The sequence below is a fragment of the Neopsephotus bourkii genome, unplaced genomic scaffold, assembly GCF_033783945.1.
Source record: "Neopsephotus bourkii isolate Nb327-2 ecotype Australia unplaced genomic scaffold, CSIRO-AGI_Nbou_v1 NB_168, whole genome shotgun sequence".
Taxonomy (NCBI): domain Eukaryota; kingdom Metazoa; phylum Chordata; class Aves; order Psittaciformes; family Psittacidae; genus Neopsephotus; species Neopsephotus bourkii.
The window spans coordinates 4,711,183-4,733,187 of NW_026900684.1; the positions used below are offsets into that span (position 1 = coordinate 4,711,183).

Below are 22,005 nucleotides of genomic sequence, written 5' to 3' on the forward strand. Positions count from 1 at the left end.
GGATGTTGCTGAGCTGCCATTCCTCTTCATTACTCCAACAGCCAAAACCTGAAAAGCTGCAGAAAACAAACAAACAAAAAAAAAAGAAAAACAAAAGAAAGAGAAGGGAAGATGGGGGCAAAAGAGGGGGAAGAAAAAAGGAAATGTGTGCTGTATGCATTTCAAAAAGAACCTGACATCATTATTATAAGAAAGCATGAAAGGTTATTGGTTTGACATTGGATATGCTCTTTTGGCAAATATACAGCTTGAGTATTGGCAGACAGATATTTTGGATGGTCTCCGGATGATTATTTAGAGAGTTTCAGTCTCTGTTTTCATACTGAAGCAATTCCTTTGTTTCTACCGCAGCGATTTTTCAGTTCTATTCCTTTCCCATGAGGACAGAACTACATTTGAATGCCAGGAATCTTTCTTCTTTTGCTGTGTTGTGTTTTGGAGGCTTTTTTTTTACTTTTTGCTGTTCTTTCTCAGTCTCTTATTTGAGTCTCTAGGTTTTTGACAGCATGTCTTATGTTTGCTGATATTTTAAACCAGTTGTGGATTAAACAGGGCATGGAAAGGATATCAGCTCCCACCTTTATCTCCTATTCTGCTTCTGTAGTGCCAGCAAAAGCTCCCAGCACAGTGATATGCCCTCCCTCTCCCCCTTGATCCAATCCCCACTTCGCATGTCAGACTTTGCCTGTTGGCTTTCTGAATATCCACAGCCTGCACTGGGATTCCCAAAGCATGAGATGTTCAGCACTGCACACCACTTCTTGATGCAGTCCTCCATCCCCAGGAGCCTAACGTAGGGTGGAGGGAAGGTAGGACCCTTCTTTCCCAAGACATGCTTGCAGCAACACCATTCTCTCTCCCGTCTTGGTGCACTTAGACTGGTTTTATCCCTGCTTTAAATTTTCATTCTTTAAAAGACAACCAAACAAAACCAAATCCCCAGACTTTGAATACAGCTTTGGAATTTCAGGTGTGTCGTTGACTGAGGTCAGCTTAGTACTGTACACCCTGAGAAGCACTCTGACCTCAGGGGCTTTTTGGACAGTTAGGCACAAAATCAACTGTTTGTAAGCTTGCGGTTGTGAAATTACATTTTTCCTCAATGTTATTTGCAAAGAAAGCATCAAAAAAGATAAACCAAGAAGTCTTTTTCAGCATCTTGATTGCTTTCTCCCATAAGTTTTATATGTTTAATTTCAAATTTTTATTACCTCATTACTTGTAAAACCATTCCTGCTCTTTACCTCCACAATATACCGAGGGTGACAGTGTGGCAATTATGAATAGTAATGTAGATGATTAGGAAACAAGCTCATTAAGACTGGCAAAGACAATGCCACATCCTGCACCTACCTTTCTGATACAGTGTGAAATGCTGCTTCCTTCTATTGGAAAGTAATGAATTTTTGACTGATAAACCCAGGACAGTTTCTTACTGTTAATATTGGCCACAAAACATATTTGCTACTTGACACAAAATAAGGAGAAAGGATAAAAGGGAAAAAAAAAAGGAGACAAAGGAAATGGAGAAAGCTGTTTCTTTAATGAAGGACAGCTAGGGATCTGGGAAATAAAAATATCTTGTGCTAAAGAGCAATGACATATGATGTCCCTAAAGGGGATGATTCTTTTATTGACTTTCTGGATATTCTGCTCCAAGGGAACCTACGTTATCATTCTTGCCACAGAAGTTTCCACAGATGTTCGAATAATGTTAGTGAAAGCACTATTAACATACTTGCAAAAGTGTTGCTGAAGAGCTTGCCTAGGCCTCTGCTTTTGTTTTCTCAGTTAGTACTGACACATTTTTGGTGAATTCCATGAAGAAACAGGGTTTATACAACTGTAGAGACTTCTTCACGGCTCATCTTCCTTTATGCAAGCCCCTTAGTAACTTTGCAGCCAACTGTCCCATTTCAACCAAATTCAGCCAAGGGACAGAAATCTCTATCACTGTGTCCAAACGTCAGAAACAGTTTCCAGCTCCTAGGTCCATACATGCCCTGCAACCTCTTCTAGTCCCACTTTATGCTAACAAGGACAGAAGAAATCTATAGTTCAGATATATGGGGTTTTTTCCTCTGCCGAATCAGTGACCACAGGGTTTATTTTTATTACTGCTTTTTATTTAATAATGTCAAAGTTCATTCATTCCTGCTTTCCTAGTTTTTCAGTCAAGTCTCTTACATTGCAGGCTAACAAGAAATACCATTTACAAAATCTAATACACTTCATCACATTGCTCCTAGGCTTATTTTTCCACTACCTCCCGTTGAGTCAGTCAGTCATTCCCATGCTATGCAGTTTTTTCTAAAATCCAGTCTGAATACTCAGCAACTTTTGTGTAGACACCTGGCTGCCTGCGGCGAGCACATCCTTCACCCCAGCTTGTGATGCCCACCAGATACCACACCTCCTCATGCTTGCATGACAGCGGCCCTCCTGAATCCCCCTGTGCCACAGGAGAAAAAGACACAGAACACAAGGAAAAGCACTCCTCAATATTTCTCTCTCACAGAAAGCCTTAATTAAAATCAGCATCATTCAGTGTTAACACCAGCATACCTGCCTAGATTTCAGTCACTTTCGCTTTAGACTAATTAAAAGAGTACTGAAGCATTTTTTCTGTTTTTCTAGTAAATTGACCCCTAAATACTTTCCAGTTCTTGCAATAATTTCCACTTTCCATGAAAGGTTCAAAACTACCTTTTATTTTTTTTCTTTGTTGGTTTGAATTTTTCTACATACACTGATTTAAAACCCAATGAATACTACATGCGCAAGTGAGAAATACAATAAATTTGCCAGTGTTTTCTCTTATAACCCTGGTTTCAGTATACAACCTGGTTGTAGTTCTCTGTGTGGCTTATCTTGTTTGAGGGACTCTGCCTCTCAAAAGATAAAACAACTCTCTCTCTTCTTTTTCCTATTCCTAACTGATCTTTCTGAACATAACATAATGCTCAGTATAGCTGTTATGAGTTGTTGAGACAATAGCAAGTGTGTTATTTTTCTAAAGAAGCATCTCCATGTTATGGTACAATGTACCAAATAAAGAAAGCTTAACTGGCATAGAGAAAAAATTACTTCCCACATCAAAATATTTTGACTCCTAATTATTCAATACGGATTACAGTAACGGTAACATTTTAACATAAAAATGTTAACTGTCAAACACTTAAAGTGAAAATACTGTATCAGCAGAGAATTAAATCTTACTAATCAGACTATCTTTTCTTGCATAAATTAACTCAGAATATTCGAATTAATGGAATTGCACGAATTTACACCTGAACAGAGGATTCAGATCACTAAACTCACAGTGCTGTGCCATTTTGAACTCTAATAATGAACAGACCAGTCTGTTGTCTTTAGTGTTCCATTCCCCATGCATTTTAATATCCTCCCTTCTGGTTTGTACACAGTGGAAGTTTTTAAATAAGCGTTCATGTACTGTATTCCATATCAAGTAATAAAAACCTGTTTTAATTGGAGAAATGCTTTGAGATACCATACTTGCTTTCTTTGGATTTCTGATACTTCAAAGGAACACTGGCTTATTCCCTAAATAGATGAGATATATCTGCACACACTCAGATTTTTTTATCTATAGAATCTACCCACTATAATTTCAAAGTCACATATGAAATGTTTTCCATATACACTGATTTTCAGTGCTTTTGACATGCAAAAGTGACAAGTTAATTACAAGCTCTATTGATAACCGTATTTTTTTCTAATGATAATTAAAAATAATCACAGTATTTAGTCATATATTTGAATAAATGGTTGGAATATATGACTATATAGTGCCTCATTACCTTACAAGCATCCCTTCCGCCTTCATCATAGCCAGCACAGACCACTTTGTCCCCTATTCTGTGTTTTCGGTACCTTGCCTGGCATTCTTCTTTTGACATGAGGGGAACTGTAGCCTTCTGAAGAATATCTTGTACACGACCTATGGAATAGGAGGTTAAACAGATAAATATTTGCTTCTAGCAAAATTAAATTTAAAACTAAACTCTAGAAATACCCATACAGTGATATTACAAAGTTAGAGGCCCCTGATTTTAGAGCGCTGTTATATGTTCATGACAATGATTTTCCTTTTTTTGTGTGTTACTGAACAATGTGAGTTGTCTGGTAATTTGAATAATTTTGTAATGCCTTTTCATGGCTCATGTCTGGGCAAATTTCAAAATTCCTCTGTGATTTGCAATGAATCCTTGTATGAGTATGGCTTTCAGAACAGTGGCCCTTGGAGCATAGCAATCAAAAGTATTGCTTTGTGTTACCAACAATTACTTCTGGTAATGTGTCACAATAGGCTTGGAATCCCCCATTTGCCGAATCGGTGTCGCTCCATGACCTAATAGTTTAGAGGATGGAGAAATTTGCAGATAGAGTAAATAACAGTATTTGAGAGCATCCTATTCTTAGAAATTAACAGAAAAAGTCAACCTATATGATATCTACCTAAATTTGTTTGATTTCATATTGGAATCTAACCTTCAAATAGGAAGGTGTATAGAGGAAAGAACACTGTTTAAATAGGTGTGTATATATATATATATATATATATATATAGCTTTATAGGGAAACACGCATTAATAGTGCACACATAAAAATATAACTAAATACATGCAAAAACATACTTTGATAATAAACAGTTGTTTGGCCTAAATCCATGTAAAATCAGAGGAGTTGAAATCCCAGGTACTACCAAAAACCCAAAGTTATTGGCATTGTTTATAATCAACCTTCAGTATCATAAAAGCAACATACTTCAATCCACAATTTCTAAAGTCATATGACTACAATCAATTTAAAAAAACCATGGGTTATGCATAAACTGTAATTCAAAACCTCACAGTACAATGGTAAGACTGTTGGCTTTTTTCATCTGGGAGCATGAAAAGTGAGTGTGCATTCCAGATATACTCTGGGCTTTGCCAGTAGATCAATATAGAATCTAAGAAAAAGTATTTCAGGTTTATACAGGATATACTTAAGGTTGCATTCTTGCACATTCCATATTGTATCAATTTATAAAATTCAATTTCTGTGTCAAAACATGGAGTTATTTAATGATAACTTCATAAGTCTTTCATGTATGTGATGTCTTAATAGAAGTAGATTCTAATTTATTATATTACAGTGTTAGCCCGATAGCAATAATGCTAGCCAAGAACTTGCAGCATTTTCTTTAAAAAAAAAAGAACACAGGTTTCCTTCCTTTTTTTTTAAAAAAAGGGAGTGTGAATTTTGCAAGTAAAAGAACTCAGTGTTTAAATATTTATCTGTACCTTTTTCTTTTCTGTAACCCCATCCAATTACCCAACAATCAGTATAAAGTATGTTAGTGTCTTCTTTTGATGGCAGGCAAATAGGCATTTGAAGATCTAAAACACAATAGAAATATTAGTTTGACCAGCAAAGGCAACTGCAACATTAAACTTTTGTGGGCAACCTACACAGTCCCTGAAGATAGGCTCCATATAACACTTTGCTCTTTGCACTACATATCATTCTAGTAAATAAATAGAAATAAAAGCCACCCATTTTCTTTTCAAAGCCAGAAGAATGAGATTCTCCTCAAACCCCAGTAACTGCATGTTAATGGAAGTCAGCCCAGGCGTCATGCGTATCCATACCAATGCCAGCCCTGTGTGATCCTGCACATTTTCAGAATTCCTCTGAAATACACTACATACCAGTAAAATTCATAGGCTTATCAAGTTTCATTAAAGCAATGTCATATCCAGTCTGTGCGTATTTATACTGAGGATGAACAATTATCTCTTCCACTTTGAAGAAGGGTGTGTCCGCATTTATTTCTGATTGTTTTAAAATACCAGCATAAACACGCCAAATGTTGGGATTCTCAAGACTGAGGGAAAAAGACAAACAGTCAGTCTGTGGCAAAAGACTTGCATTGATTTAGAGTTTGTGTGCCGATGCCAATATCTTCCCTTACTCCTGAGCGTGCAGTGAATGGCACTGAGGTCATTGTTTCAATTTTTTATTTTCATGCTCTCAAAACAAAACAAAAGCAAGGTTTGCTTTGTCTATCCCCTCCACTTCTTCCTTGTGTTCCTCTCGTTATTCATATTTTCATTCCCACATCCGCTTTCTTCTTTATGTTCAGGCTCTCATTGTCCTTATCTTTCTTCATCCTCCTTCCCCTTCTGCCCTCTATTATTTTCCCTTTTTCTCCTCTCATATATATACATATATATACACACACACACATAGATATATGTACTGTTTTCAAGGGCATAAAGTAAACCCTGAAGTAATACGAGATTCTTTCCATTCATTACAACACAATAGCTTTTTTAGTAATGAAAACAGGGTTGGGAATAGAAATTCAAGTAGAGTCTATCCTGACAGTTATTTGTTAGGAAAATGACTCTAGCCAAGTAAATATAAAATATAACGTCATAGACCTATATGACAAGTTCCAGGTAATCTTCATGGTTTTGACTTTACTTTGAGTAAGTTTAAGGGGTATTTCACTGTGATATTCTACCATTAAGGCTACCTAGAATTTCTGGTATATGCAATAAAGAGGATGCAAAATTTATCTTAAATAAACTTTCAAAAATTTTTGAAGATTTTATATAAAAATTTATAAATATCAGTTAGGCTTGATACTTTCCAATTAACAAAGTCTATTTTTTATGTTTTCTTTTGCAAACATGTCTTCTATCTTTGCCTTTTATAATACTGGTAACTTCTACACTGGATAGCAGGTAGAGAATATTTTTCATATGGGGTTTTTTAGAAACTCACAAACTTTGCCACTGGAGGCAAAATATTGGCAATACTGTTCCAAGTGAAAACAATAGGGGGTAACATACTACACTGTATGAGTAAAAATAACTAATTTTTGACCAGATTTCTGGGTCAACATCCTCTTTGAAATATTTTCTCTCCCTATCAGACTGCATTATAGCCTTACACCTTCTATTCTGTAAATGACAGGATAACCTAGTTTACAGGTGATGAAAATCTAACAAAATAAGTTAATCATCTGCATGACAAATCATATCTTCACAAGTAATTTCATGACCCAAATTTGATGGTAATTCAATTAACAATACAGACTATTCATCAATGTTAACATCTGCATTTAAAATAGGTTATTAACTGACTGACTGATAAATTTTAGGAAAAAAAAAAAAACAACAAGCCAATCAACCAAAAAAATTGTTAAAGGAAATCCAGAACAATTGGAATCGGGATATTTCATGTAATGCAGAGATAGTTAGCTCAGGTACCAAAATAAGGCTAATTGAACCACCATAGAGATTTGTGTTCTGATCAAACAAACAGTTAACTTGCACCCTGCTGCTGAAGCTATCAGATTAGCACCATTTCTCAAGTGCCATGGAGAAACCTCTGAGATAAGTGATTTGAAGTTTATGAAATGGGATAACCTAACAACAGATTTTCCTTGATAAATGATACAGTATTACAGTAAGAAGCTTATATTACATGAGAATGTCTAAGTTTCCATAGGTTTCTGATATCTGCTTTAGGATTTCATCTATATTCATTAAAATAATTTAGCATCAGCAGTACAGTACTATGTTACAAAGGGAGAAAGTATGGAGTTCCAGTTACATTAAGGATATGAATATTTTACCTTAGAATTTCAGCTTTTGGTTACATAAAAACAGTTTATTTTATTCTAGTCCTCATTTTTATCTTTCTTAAATGTAGACCTCAACTGATCTCACACTGTATGACATTTTCAGGTTTATCTGTGCATTTACACTTAGGCCTCACCTCATGACACAGTGAGCAGCTGTAAGAATCCACTGTCTGCTGATGATAGAGCCCCCGCAGAGGTGTCTCTGACGAGACAACTTCACATGCAAGCTGACTTGCCATGGCCATTCACCAGGAGCAGAGTCTGTTCCTCCAACAATTCTAATAGTTCTTGCAGAATGCTGCATACACACTAGAGAAATAATTTAACTTTTCTTACAGATAATTTGCACTCACCAATAAGAAATGATGACTACTGCTGATCCCTGAAGAAGGACCAACCATTTGCAAAGAAAGTGATACCTGATGCAGTTTAAAACCTTTATGACATTTATGGTCATAAAGTCTATTGAAACCAACTTCAAAGTGTTATTGTAGCATTTACAATGTGCAGACCTGGCCAATGTCACATTTTCAGAGTACTCTACCTTTACAAGGCATCCCACTGGGACAGTGCAACCAATTCACTTAAAAAAGAACAACAAAAACCAACCAAACAGAAGAGGTTTTGGCCTCCTGTACTGACATCAGTTAAGCACTGTCTCTTTTACATGAAAGAAATTTTACTTACCCGTACTGGCCTTTTTTTTACATAACCTTAGTGAATATCCAGAGATCCTTCCTGGCCCATGTACTATTTCCACTGGAGATCCATTCAAGGACATTTTTAGGTGACACTCACACTTTCTGCCAATGAATTCGTGCAAAAATTCCATTTGTACTTTTTTCTTTTTATGCAGAACACACACGTCCCCATTGTACATTGCAAGTCTGTGCAATGATTATTTCAGCAATCCTTGAACATTTTAAAAAACATATCTCACCTTTCCTCATTGCATGAATCTTGGAGGGGATAGTAGGTAAAAAACTGGCAGCGGATCACATCTGTGCAAGCCTGCTGACAGGCTCTGTGTCCTTTAGTGTAAGTGACATTGAGTTCATCTCCCAGAAAATTCATATGCATGTAAGTGCGAGAATTGCAGGCTGTAAGAATGAGAGCATTCCAAGCATCAGAAAAATCTAACAATTTGATTAATTCAAAATTAGTATTTTTATTGTAATTTATTGTTTACCAGGAAATGATCTTCTGCAGTTTAGGAGACCAAAGCCTGATACAGCATTTTCTCGTGAAATAAGCGCCTCTGGTATCCCACTTGTTGATGTCTTCAGAAGACAAAGATTTCTAAAATGAAATCCTTTTTATAATAACTAAATCTGTCCTCACAGTCTAAAATTCATTGGTAAGGAAACATTCTTTCTTTAACGTGTTTTTTTCTCCCAAGTCTCTATATGTTAAAGTATTTCAAATGAAAAGGCATTCATTAAGATCACTAGTTAACACTAAATTGAGGGGGCTTTTGCAGTTTTGTGAAATGACAGGTGACTGTACTACTAAAGGTTGTACAACGTTTACACATATGTAGAAGTGGTGATTTTAGATGATACATGCCATCACACTTTTGCTTCTCCCTGAAACTCCTTTGAAATTTTATACCTCTGTTTTGTGTGGAATGTAGATTTTTACCTATCCTCACTACTAAGTATGAAAGAAGAAAGCTCAATAGCAATTTTATTAAACCTGTTAAGTTTATAAAAAATCTTTTCAAGTGAATAATACTGCTGGGAGACCAGATGACTTTTCTGATAACTTCATAAAATTCAGCTTTAAATCATTAAAGCAATCTGGAGGTTCACTGTTTCTCTGATGCATATAAGTCTTTTCAGATTATCACCAGATGTGCAGCTGATCCCTGATCACACTGGAGAACAGATGAAATGCTCACAGAAGATTATAAACTTATAAATCCAAAACCTAAAAAAACTGTGCTGTACTGAAAATAACCTTTTAACAAAAATTCCATAGGTATAAAGAAAATAGTGGTTAAAAAAAGACTGTGTGGATGGGTTTTTTTTTAAAGTCTACTTGGAAATTTAAAGTTAGATATCATACTCACCTTTGTGACTTTATTTGCCATTCCCTGGTAAAGAATGTAAAGAATAAGCACTTTGGAAAATATGTACAAATAGTTTGGCAGACAGAGATATCCGGAGTGAAAAAACTTGTAATATTCATTCCTGAAAATTCTTGATCTTCAAAAATGTCCATCTGACAATCTGTATAAAACAAGAAAATATGAAAATTCCAAACATTTCATTATGTCATCAGAAGATTAAGGTTTAGAAATTATTAATTTCTATCCTTAGTCACATTTTCCTTCATTTGTGACTGATAAAATAGAAAAATAACAACAAATTTTAACCAAAACCTATTTCTCAAGAACATTTTTGAGTGTGTAAACTCGTGGAGAGGACTGCTGATTAGGGATAAGATTCATATAGAGAAGAGGACAAATCACAGAATCACAGAATGGGTTAGGTTGGAAGGGATGTTAAAGATCGAGTTCCAGCCCCCCTGCCCTGGGCAGGGACACCTTTCTCTACCGCATTGCTCAAAGCCCCATCCAACCTGGCCTTGAACACTGCCAGGGATGGAGCAGCCACAGCTTCTATGGGCAACCTGTGCCGGTGGCTCACCACCCTCATAGTGAGGAATTTCTTCCTCATAACTAACCTAAATTTACCCTTTTTCAGACAGAATACAGATTTGTTAATCTAATAGGGATACTTTCAGTTAGGAGCAGTGGAGATCAGTGTATAAATTCACAGGTATGCATAAATCATTGTAATCTCGGCAAAGCCTATAATGATTAAGGTAATGGGTATATCGAAAAGGGTCATGAGAAGATTAGAAGAAAAATAATGGGATCATCATTTTTACACTTTAGTTAATGTTATTTGAAAAGTAGGCAGAATGAGCAGGAGTAATGTAGTCTACCCTCTGACATTACCAAAATAACAAAGCAGAGGCTTGGCAGGATAATTCACACAACCAGACTGTATAGCAGCTACAGGAAATGCTAGCATGTTTAGAAAGAAAAAAATGAGTTGCCTCCTTCAATGACATACTTGAAGTCTTAGCCAAAATCCCAGTGGAACAATGAAAAGAGGTTAAGAAAGGAAGCACCAACATGGAGGATGTTTCTTGAAACTATCAAGTTGTCAGGACAGTAAAAACTATTTAATTATCCAAACACAAGACTGTGGCAGCAGACAACTACAGCCATTGAGAAAGTACAGTAGACAAGACACTTCCCATATACTGGGAGCGTCTTACAACAAAAAAGGGAAAAAGAGTAAAAAGGAAGGTAAAGCTTAATGTGGCTCCTGTTAATTTGGTGAGGTTTTCAAAAAACATAAGTATAGAAGGACAACAACACTGGACAGTAATTACACAACAAAAAAAGGGGAAAAAAAACCAGAGCACTAGAAAATAAGGATCAATGAATTCTGAGAATGAGTAGGTAAGATGCCATGTTAAGGGGAAATCGAAATCAGGAGAATAGATGTTTTCTAAAGGAAATTATATTTAAAGCGTAAATATGGATCCAGAAGCCCAGGGAAGTTAACCCATGATCTCAGTGGTCGTGTTCAGTGATTGCTTGTTCAATATTCAGTGACCTCAAGGAAAGTACTTTGAAAGAACAGATATACAGATTGCTACAGATGTGCAATAACATGCGTGTTTGAGGACTAAATCAGAAAGGTGAAGGCACAAAATAGAAGGCCAGATAGGAGGGAACAAATGAAACACAGAATGCCATTCAGTAGCACTAAGAAAGGAGCTCATGTTCTGTTCAAGGGAGAATGAAAGCTAATGGCAAACAGCATAAGTAAGGTTAAAGAACTACCTTTTCTTAATTTTGCCCTCTTCTTCATGAAAACAAACTACAGTTAGATGGTCAACAACATTAGCGTTACTGAGCAGACAAACGAGGGCATGGAAAATCAGGAAACAAAAATCCCATATTGATGATTTCAGTGGCCTTAGAATCTGACTGAAGAAACGTCTAATTTTTTAGGTACAATTTAACTTTTGGTGTTTACAGAAGACTGCTGTGATTCCATATGCTCTGAAAGGAGAAATGTCTCATTTTGCAATGAGGACACTAGAGCATACACAGCAAAGGACTAGTCAGCCTAAATAGAGTCAGAAAAAAGTCTAGAAGAAATATTTAAATAAACCCATTTCAGATATTTGCAACACAACAAGACAGAAGGCAGCACTGAGATTTAATGACTGCATTTGACAAATCTCTGTCTGGATAAGTATAGCTGATCTGCCTTGGATTAGGACAGATGACCAGGAAGACTGGTAGGAACATGACTGATGTCCACATGCTTTCAAAAACCCTAATTTAATTTGTGATGACTCATTACTGCCTTATCATCATTGTCATAAACCATAACATCTTCGGTAAAGTCGCAAATGGCTTTCAATTTCTTTTTTTAACTTAAAAACATATTGTTTGTGTACATGCGACAGTTCTCTGATTCTTCTCAAAGCCAGTGAGCGGTACCCCCCCTGTGATTTTTCTTTTGACCACAAATACATGTCATTCTAGTATATCTTAAATCAAGAGTTTAGAAAAAAAAAACAATCTTCCCTCCATTCTTTCTCATATATATAGTGAGGGAATAGTAAATTTGTTTTCTCCTCCTTACAAACCTTTTTCTTTCTTTCATCATTCTTCACATTTAAAGAAAAATGAAGTGTCTTCATTGTTAAGATCTGAACAAAACTACTTTTTTGATAGTTTCCAAGGATTATTCCTGCAGTATGACTAACAGAATCTGAAGGAAATGTATTGATATAGAAAAAAAGATGCAGAGTGTCTACAAAATGTGATTTATATGGAAGAAATAGATTATCTATGAGCTAAAATAAGGCTATATCTAGCAGATCATCATTAAGAAGGAAAATACCACACAGCAAGGCAAGGTGGAGGTAGATTTTCTTTTTTTAAAGGTGTTTAAATAGTGAATAAGAAGGTATAATACACACTGTTTGACCTTACACTTGAGAGTTTTGCCGGAGTGACGATTGCAGGAACAAGCACAAATACCGCTTTCATTACAAATCATCCGCAAAACACAGATACATCCCTCTGTATTGGCTAGTTGTATTAAAAAGCTGCAGGTCTTCATTAATAATTTCAAATTGCATACAAGATATGCAAACAGAATTTAGAAAGCTTATAGTATTCTGATCTTCGACTTTGATGGGATTTTATCTTTCATTTTTGTATCCCTGTTACAAAGATAACATGCAATTTCATCAAGTTAATCTTATGAAAGAGTTCTTTAGATCTTCAAAGCAGACAGCTGTTTTTGTAAGACAAATGATAAAATGGGAAAACAAAAAAGATCTGAGCCTCCTTTGTGCCTGAGAGTATTAACTATATTTGCAAGTATAAGTTTATATTGGAATGATTTTACATAATGAAACATTTATACAAAGGACAAATGTCAGAGAGAGACTGCACCTTGTCATCCACAACCCTTAAAACTAAACTGAATCAGAAATTTTAAATAGTTACCTATTTCAGAAAGCTGGCATGGTTTTAAAGAGAATCCAGACACAACCTCATCAAGCACCTTTATGCTGGTTGGAGTTCCTACACTGGTATGTTTCAAGAAGCATTTTTTACTGAGCAACAAAGAATAAAGAAAGTGGTAAGAGAGAAGGCCATCTTCCTTGCTCTACACCATCCTCCTGGCCCCATAATTCCATGGTGCATGTTCTGGCCATAGGCCAGAGCAATTTTTATTCTCCAGAACAAACTTCAAACGAGGAACAGAACTAACTGAACAATGCTTAACTTTTAAAATTGTTCAGAAAAACAGCTCAAAAATAGGGCTGATAAAAATGAAAGAATGCCTCTGGCTGCTCTGATGATTCTCTTTTCAGAGCAATAAACAGAGCAAGTTTTAACAGACCAACACAGAGTTGCACACCTAGTAATATAATTTGCATGTAAGTACCTCCAAAAGATTTTGATTCTATTCAGTGCTATGATAATGAAGTTTGTCTTTCTCTTGTCTCATTTACTTCAGACATTTTCCTATCTGTAAGTCTGAAAAAACATTGCAAGGATGACAAGTCAGAAAAAATAATTTTCTTGAATAAATTCTCACACCTTAGACTGCTCTGAAATCTACACTACCAAAGCACAGCAATGTCCAAGGAAAGGGATCAAACTTGTGTTTACCGAAAGCTTGCATCATGAAATATTTCTGAGGCATATGTAAAAAAATGACAACGATTGTCATTGGTACATCTTTTTTGACACTGTTGATAGCTGTCAGTCATAGTAACATCATGAATTTGTCCTTCCATATCCAGTCCTATGTGGACGTCTGGACTGCAAGCTGTGGAAAAGAAAGAGAGACCAAGTTTTGAAAACATACTTCTGTTCTCCTTCCCATCCTGAATTCCAAGCTGCCAAAAGATAGAAGTTCATATGACATAGCCCTCACAATCCAGATTCCATCTCCCATGCTCACTTCAGTTACATCATATTTCACATATACTTCTAGCAACAAAATCAGAAGTGTAGGTACAGTATGGTACTGCATGTCAGAGCAAAAAAACAACAGACTTTGACAGCACCTCTGCCTACATGAAAGATGAGCTCTGACAGCTACGGCTGAGACCAAGATGACATTAAGCAGCGCAAGAACTTGGGATTGATTCTAAGACATACTTTCTCATTTCCTAACCCATAGAGCAGTTTAAAGGTGAATTCTGCTATCATAAACAACAGACGTCTCCTATTTGAGTCAGAAGATGTAATTTACACTCCACAGAGGGAGAATTGGGTCTGTGGGGTTTGAAATAGCCCTCGATGTAGGATGCATGTGTTGCCTCATGGTCAGTGGGGTCTCTTCACAGAGCACAAGTTAGTCGAACGCTGGAGGCATTTTTAAACATATATGGGTATATTTCCCTTTTAGCGACATTAATCTGATTCTAGAGTAACTCCAGTGATATCAATTAGTCTATATAGCATAACAAATAACATCCTGTTGAAATCTATCTTGCTGGGCCAAAGCTACTCTCAAATATGAATGTGACAGGATGTTGGCAGGAAAAGGCTTTTAAAAGTCCTGACTGCTCTGGAAGGCAAGTGGCCAGAAAAAAGCAAGCACAACTGATTTGTCAATAGTTGCAATAGGGAAGAACTTGCATAAAGTAAGAAAGTCCCATTTAGTCCTGGCATATTGAGGTGTTATACTGATAAAACTGAAGAATTAGCTTAACACCCATATGACACTATTTGGCCTCAAAGTCAGGAACTGAATAAATGCATTCTTATTCTGGTTTTCTGCAGTACTGTGCTATGCTTTAAAGCTGATCTTCTCTTATTGACATCATTATGACGGTAGAAGTTTATATTTAAAACAAGGCATTTAATATGCTTTATATATGCTTGCTGGTAACTTGCAGGTATAGCATGCTGACACTAAGACTCTGCATAGCACACATACACTGAAAAACTGAGCTGCTAGTAAATTATTGCACAGAATCATGAAGGTAGCAAGATCACTTTGTGACTGTGCAGTTCTGCTTTCCTGGGCATCTGCTCTACAAAGCTGCAAAGCAGGACACCATGAGCAGCTTGCTGGAGTTGAATTGTAGTGGTAAATTAATCTTTAGAACTGAAGCTGCTAGTTAAAGCACATGCTCCCACCTGCCTCTAGCAAATGAAGCAGTGACCCCAGGAGCATAATTTCACTGTTACCTTTTCTGGGGACCCTTGGTGGTGAATAATTGGGGATGAAGGGTAAAACCAGTAGAAGATTTTGTAAGTTGTGTTTGAAAGAGATCTAGCAAAGAACATATATAATACTGCTTGGCTGCTTCCGTGATTGTATTCCTGTTTCCAAAAACTTAATTTTCTAACATCTGCTACATGATAGAAAGCATAAAATGCATAAATGTGAATAACTATATCTTACCACTAATTTGGACATCACACTGTTTTAAGGAATGTCCAGAGATAGCTCCTTCCATGTCCACTTTTGGCAGCATTTCTGTTTCACTATCTTTTAAGTAGCAGGAAAACCTGTGTTTTAAAATGCAGGAATTCATAGCTTTTGCAGTACAGCACAGACTTTCATAATTGATACTCGGATGAAATGCAGACTGCCAAATATCCCTCAACGTTAAAGATTAGACAAGTACAGTTTGGAGAAAGATAGGGTAGAGCTGCATCTGCTTTGTTGGCACTGCTGGTAGGTGAGTTTACTCAGTGTATGTGAGAGCTCCAAGAGGTGTCATTAAAGCAAGAAGCAGCTCCCAGGTTTTGGAGGACAGAAATGCAGTAGGCATAGAGAGGGAGGACAACCTCATCCTCTCAGGCTACTGAAGTCCTTAATTATTAGAAAAAAATGCTAGAGAGAGAAAGTGAGATACAGGAGCAAGGATCACTGGAGTTATGAAATTGCTCACATTGCTCCCCAACAATAAACACATGGCACAGAGGAAGTGCATGGTCAGTTCTGTTTCCTTGAAAGAGTTGGTATGCGAGTGTGAAAGATTGGGCATTACCACAATTTATCTTTTGAATTTAAGCAAATACTCTTTTAGATCACCAGCTTTAATTAAAGACTCATGACATTCTTTTCCACGGCAACCCTTTAACTTTCCCTGTGTGTCTGTGTTCTGTCAAAACATTACCAAGTTCCTAAACTTGGAGACCAGCAGAAGCCATGTGTATATGAACCTACCTTTTTTCAGGATCTTTAGTCCATGTTGCTGGCAAATAGGTGAAGAGCAGACAGGTAGGATGGAAAGTACACACTACTTGGCAGTAATTGGCACTTGGTGTAAAAACTGTGGTGAGGTCTTCTCCTTGGAAGTATGTATCTTCATAGATCTGAGTCACACATTCTGATGCAGAATAAGAAAATGTGTACATTATTAGAGATTAGAGACACACAATTCACCAGGAGAGGGAGAAGCCACTGATCCTTTTTATTGTTGAAATTGATTTTAAGACACTCCAGCAGAAGAGGGTGAGGAGGCTGAGTATCACAGTATCACAGTATGTATCACAGTATGTTAGAGATTGGAAGGGACCTCAAAAGATCATCTAGTCCAATCCCCCTGCCGGAGCAGGAACACCTAGATAAGGTTACACAGGAACGTGTCCAGGCGGGTTTTGAATGTCTCCAAAGAAGGAGATTCCACAACCTCCCTGGGCAGCCTGTTCCAGTGTTCCGTCACCAGTAGCACAGTTCCTCTGAGTCTTATCTTTGTCTTATTCCTTCTGCCTATATGCTTGAGGAAATAAAATTCTCAGAGGTGTCTCCCCTTTGTTCCCTGCCTTGTATCCAGTGCTGGAGCAAGGCAGCTTGAGCCAAGGCAGAAGCCACAGCAGCAGAATGTGCCACAGGGCAGATCTGCATGGCAGAGAGGAAGGGACCTTCTCATGGCGGATCTCAGGAGGAGCAGAAGCATCTCCTGAGAGAAACCAATACGGAACACCATTAAAAGGAATACCAGGAGAAGGAATCACAGAGACCAAAAAGAATCAGCAGGTTGCATGTCCTATTTTGTTTAGGGATGGTCTGAGACCAGAGTCCCAGGCAGTGCCACTGTGCACAGCCTCAGTGGCTCCCAGCATCTGTATACCTTCAGCTCCCTCACATCCACCCTGAAACCACTCTGACTTGTTTCACAATAAAGAAAATGCTGTTACAGGGGTGGTGTCTCAGGAACTGTCCAGAACAAAAATTAGCCCAAGTACTACCTTGCATCTACAGGAATTGATCATCAAGCTCTTATTAAACTCTATAATGAAATCCACTCTTGCTGCAGAGCCATACATTGAAGATACCTAAACAGCAATCTGTTCCCATCTTTCAAACTGAAGGCATTTGCAAGATCTCCATATTAAAACACACAGGAGGGCTGGTTTTCCATGGGAGCCCACTCTCTTCTACTATTTCGCCCACCAAAGGGGTAGGAAATTAGCAAATATGTCAATTTTTATTCCTTTATTTACAAAAGTGCTTTTCCTTAGCTAAAAGACAAAGAGAAAATCCTGTATTTTTACAGAACGGGAGGACACCCAACTGAAAGCATTGTATTTAGCTGCTTAATCTGTTACTACAAAGTGATTCTACTTTATCAAAGGCTGTTTGAAATGAAAACAAATGGAACTATTGTATTGTATTTTACAGTTTTAAATTTTTAAAGTCAATTTTATTTGTTAATGTTATTCTAAACTTTATTTAGGTAATTCTATGTTCCCTGTACATGGGTAAAATATATAATTTACCTAAAAAAAAAGGAATTATTAGGCACATGTGGAAGATACGCTAATATATTTAAAGGTCTCTTGTTAATACAAAATTTGCATTTTATATGCATCCACATTTTCTGGTTTCTATACTTTGAGGATCTTTCTCTAAAAATCTGTATCTGTTGGTCTCAGTAGAGTTTCTTCTCTCAACTTTGTCATTAACAGAAAAGCATTTTCTGTTAGAAAACTCTAAGTGAATTTTAAAGTCAAAAGAAAATAATATTGCTATTATTTGCTTTATCAGACATTTTGTATCTTATTTACCTCCTCCTAGTACAAATTAACACCAAAAAAATAATTTACACTGTAAAACCATGTAAAACTGTAAGTTCTGAAAACTGTAATTTAATAAAAATATGTTTTGTTTCCTAGGCCTCAGAAATGTTCCAAGATTGTAGTTTTGCTGAGATTTTAAACCATGTAAAACATTTCCTTAAATAATATTACATTTGTCAAACAGATTTTGCTACAAAGCTGTTAACAAATTGTCCACCAAGAAAGCAGTTAATTCATTACTGCATGCAAACTTGTGCTAGGCCTGAGTTAGAATTTATCAGCTCTGCACATGGAACTTCAGGGAAACGCAAGGCAATTTTGTAGTTTGATTTTTGTTAACTGAACTAAGTAAATCATTAACACAGACTGACATTGAAAAACAGACACAATCACTGATGTTCCAGTGTACCAAGAGAATTAAAAAAGTCCCCAACATTTACAATAAACAACTGGTTCGGGAGTTATGCACATATGCTGCAGTAGTCTTTCAAGCATGATGGCACATAGGTGTTTGTTAGATACTTCTTATATCATTAATTTCACACAAATAGAATGTGTGAATAAGACTCAAGGGTGGTGGGGTTTGTTTGCTCAAAAAATATAAAAAGGGCTGAGTGTGTCACTCCTGCCTCCTACCCCAAGGGCAGCCCCTGGGGAAGGGGCTAATGCTCCTCTGCAGCCAGGAAGAGGCAGCCAGTTTACCCCAGCACTGCCACAACAGACTGCAACAGCCAACACACATTACTGTAAAACTTTAGAGAGCTGTAATCTGTGCTTGGGGGAACCAGGTTAGTGCAAAGTCATCCAAGAAGAATGGGACATCACCCTGCCTCCTGCACACCCATCTACTGCAAAGGGCTCCCTTCCTATGCTGCTGCTAAAGCTGCTAAGCTTGCTGTTGGCTGTAGGACACTGAACATCACACCAATTCCACAGCTATGAGCTGGATGCAGTTTCAGTCTGACAATGAAAATTGACTATAGCATGGCCCCATGTATGCTAGATGAGGTGACAGCACGGGGGGGGGGGTGGGGGGTGGGGGGGGTTGTGACAGGGCAATGTCTGTAAAGCCCCGTTATAATATTCCATTAAAGCAACAGGGTTATGTGAGTTACCCAAACTTGACTGAGCACAACCCAGCAGAATCAAGACTGTTCTTGGATGACCATACTGCAGTTACTCATCATCTACCCCTCTAAAAGTTGCATTAATCTGTGTGCCTATCTTAAGAATTATATATTCACTTACCACTGTAAACGGAAGCAAGTAAGAAAATGAAATAAAAAGTCTGATAAATCCCAATCATCCTAAAAAAGACAAAATCATTCTTTAAGATACGTTTAACAGAGTTATAATTAGTTCTATAAAGTACCACATACTGATTTACAGTTGTACTTAGTGTCATTAGTTCAAAATGACATTGAGAATTACAAATTACAGCTGTGATATGCAGTCGAGGGGTATATAAAGTAATTTATAAGAACAACAAAAGCTTATTTTTACTATGGTTTCAAACAAAGCTTATAGGCACTCCGAGAACCTCTGCTTTGTTTACAGCAGAATATTTATTCTTGTTTAGACTGGGAACAATATTCCAACAAAATGCCATTATTAATACTGACTCTGTCCTGTTAGTTAAGCGGGTATTATTAGCAATTTAGCAAACAAATAACTTGCATTCACTGCTTCTGGTATATGTTATATGAATTTTAAATGTTTTCTCCATATGATGCAATTAAGCTACCAAAGAATCAAATAAATTAACCACACAACACAATCCATAAATCGATCAATGTACACTGTCTTCTGGCTATGAAAACCTTTCACTGAATATCACTTGTGAAGTTGCAATAATGATTACATACCTGAACATACAGCAGGTCTGGATGAATGGATAAAGCTTATGCTTTAAAAAAAAAAAAAAAAAAAAGAGCTCAACAGTTTATGTTAAATATTACTGTGTCTGCAGTGCTAACTTATCTTTAATATTTACTTTGAATGGGTACTCTTTCTGTCAATATTGTTACTGACCTTGGGCCATTTTCAAAGCATACATCATCCAGACTGCACTGAAATCAATGTCCAGGTTTCAAACCAGCTGAAGATCTGCCTCTTGATGACATCTGAAAATAAAAGGCAAATCCCTGGGTCAGAACAAGCCAGAGTATCTACTACTAGTGCAAGAACCTACATAAACAGGGAATGAGATGTCAAGAGTAAATCCTGAGTTGGGGCAGGGGGAAATCCGCATGAAATCTGTAAGACTAGTGACTCAGACCCAAGCAAATGACACCATTAAGAAACTTCTATAACCAAAGACAGAATCATCACCTATGTTTTCTTACTATAACACCATTTTCTAGATACATTCTCTTGTCAAAAAGAGACAGCTATATTCTTCAATTATGTATTTTGTGCTGCCTTTTCTTTCTCAAGCTCTTATTCCTCCTTTTCAATACTCTGCATAAATTGTCCCATCTACATCTTCCAAGTAGTTTTACTGTGGTCCTTTCTATGCTTGTAAGAGCATCTTCAGTCTGCTTGAAGTCCATGACTTGTGAGCCAGGAAGGTCTTCAGCTCCTCCTTGTGAAGGAATAGCTGTCTCAAAGGAAGTCTTCATACTCTCCTGTGTATCAATTTGCTTTGTCCTGACATGCTTGTAGGACAGGACTCAAATATTGTCAGCACAGCAGCTTCCATTTCTATGTGCTGTCTTCTGTTTTAATGTGTTACAGTGACAATGGAGAGTGCTAGAAGGCTTTATGGCAAAACTCATTAATAGTTTATTCCTGTAACATGAAATGTTTTGAGACTAAGATGCCTGTAGAGCTCTCACATTCAGCTCTGAAGAGGAGCTTTTCCATCAGCTGTGAGATGTGTATCATGGGAGCACAGCTCTGCGAGAGAGTTCCAGTCAACATGACTGAAGTCTTCCTGTGCAACCACAGGTATGTCACTTAGTGTCTCTTTTCTCATCTGTAAAAAGATGATAATCTTTTACAGCTCTGTAAAAATTACCACTTTTACTTCAAATTACAGAATTTTCATAATCATGAAAGTAATCACAAAACCCACCATATATATTCACAGATAAAACAAGCTGACCTTTTATGTTTGTACTTCTCAACCTGCACTATTATTTGATTAAGATATTTTTTTCCTTATTTTGTGAGTGTGCATTTCACTTGGTGACACAAAGGAATTAGAAATTCTCTCCAAGGACTTCATTTTCATTTCTCATCCAGGCTTTCCAGCTTAGCTATAGGGAAGTGTTATTCCAGTTCATTACTGTCTTATTAATAAACAAAACCCCAAGAAAACTCCAATCTCACACTTCCAGAAAAGTAAGGTATGCAGTTCAAACCTGCAGAAAAAACAGCAGATTTGTCATAAATTTCAGCAAGACGATGTGTCTCGTCATACAATATGCAGTCATATCCATTCATCAGAAGCTTCTGTAAGATTTCATTTTTATAACACATTATCCCTGTTCTGTCTCAGGAAAATGAACCTTTTGGCAATGCCCTTTTGTTTCATAAGCAAACTAGTGTGTGGGGGAAAGACGAAAAAGACTTTCTTAGAGTAGTAGTTCTCACATTTAGGTATCACACTCCTTCAAAAAGTCTCAGTCATGTTAACTGCATTTATATGCACATCAGCTGGATTTGAAAATCTGAGAACTAAGGGAGCAATGCTATTCAAAGAGAATCACAATGAGCACGCTCATGTTGGAAAATA

The 22,005-nt window shown here is 36.9% G+C and overlaps 1 protein-coding gene across 6 annotated transcripts; it reads right to left on the reverse strand.

The window, feature by feature from the left end:
- Positions 1 to 2,104: 2,104 nt before the first annotated feature.
- Positions 2,105 to 20,276, reverse strand: LOC133222073 (coagulation factor XI-like). 6 transcript variants are annotated; one of them, XM_061371416.1, is made up of 15 exons: positions 20,132 to 20,276; positions 19,515 to 19,573; positions 16,411 to 16,573; positions 15,640 to 15,746; positions 13,890 to 14,049; positions 13,218 to 13,327; positions 9,735 to 9,894; positions 8,853 to 8,962; positions 8,604 to 8,763; positions 8,351 to 8,466; positions 7,798 to 7,972; positions 5,718 to 5,893; positions 5,310 to 5,405; positions 3,822 to 3,961; positions 2,105 to 2,452 (listed from the first exon to the last, which is right to left on the reverse strand). In XM_061371416.1, exons 1-15 carry the CDS (start codon positions 20,137 to 20,139, stop codon positions 2,297 to 2,299), a joined length of 1,896 nt encoding a protein of 631 aa, XP_061227400.1. In that variant the 5' UTR covers positions 20,140 to 20,276; the 3' UTR covers positions 2,105 to 2,296. The 6 variants fall into 6 exon arrangements, 4 of the variants coding, with proteins under 4 accessions (XP_061227400.1, XP_061227408.1, XP_061227421.1 ...); XM_061371424.1 differs by lacking the exon at positions 5,310 to 5,405; XR_009728188.1 differs by lacking the exons at positions 2,105 to 2,452; positions 5,718 to 5,893.
- Between the last annotated feature and the right edge of the window lie 1,729 nt (positions 20,277 to 22,005).

Coding starts and splice junctions, on each gene's coding strand:
- LOC133222073 (XM_061371416.1), bottom strand. Junction 16,574..19,514: donor ACTTGCTTCCGTTTACAGTG/GTAAGTGAATAT, acceptor ATTCTGCATCAG/AATGTGTGACTCAGATCTAT. Junction 9,895..13,217: donor ATGCCAGCTTTCTGAAATAG/GTAACTATTTAA, acceptor TGTTTTATACAG/ATTGTCAGATGGACATTTTT.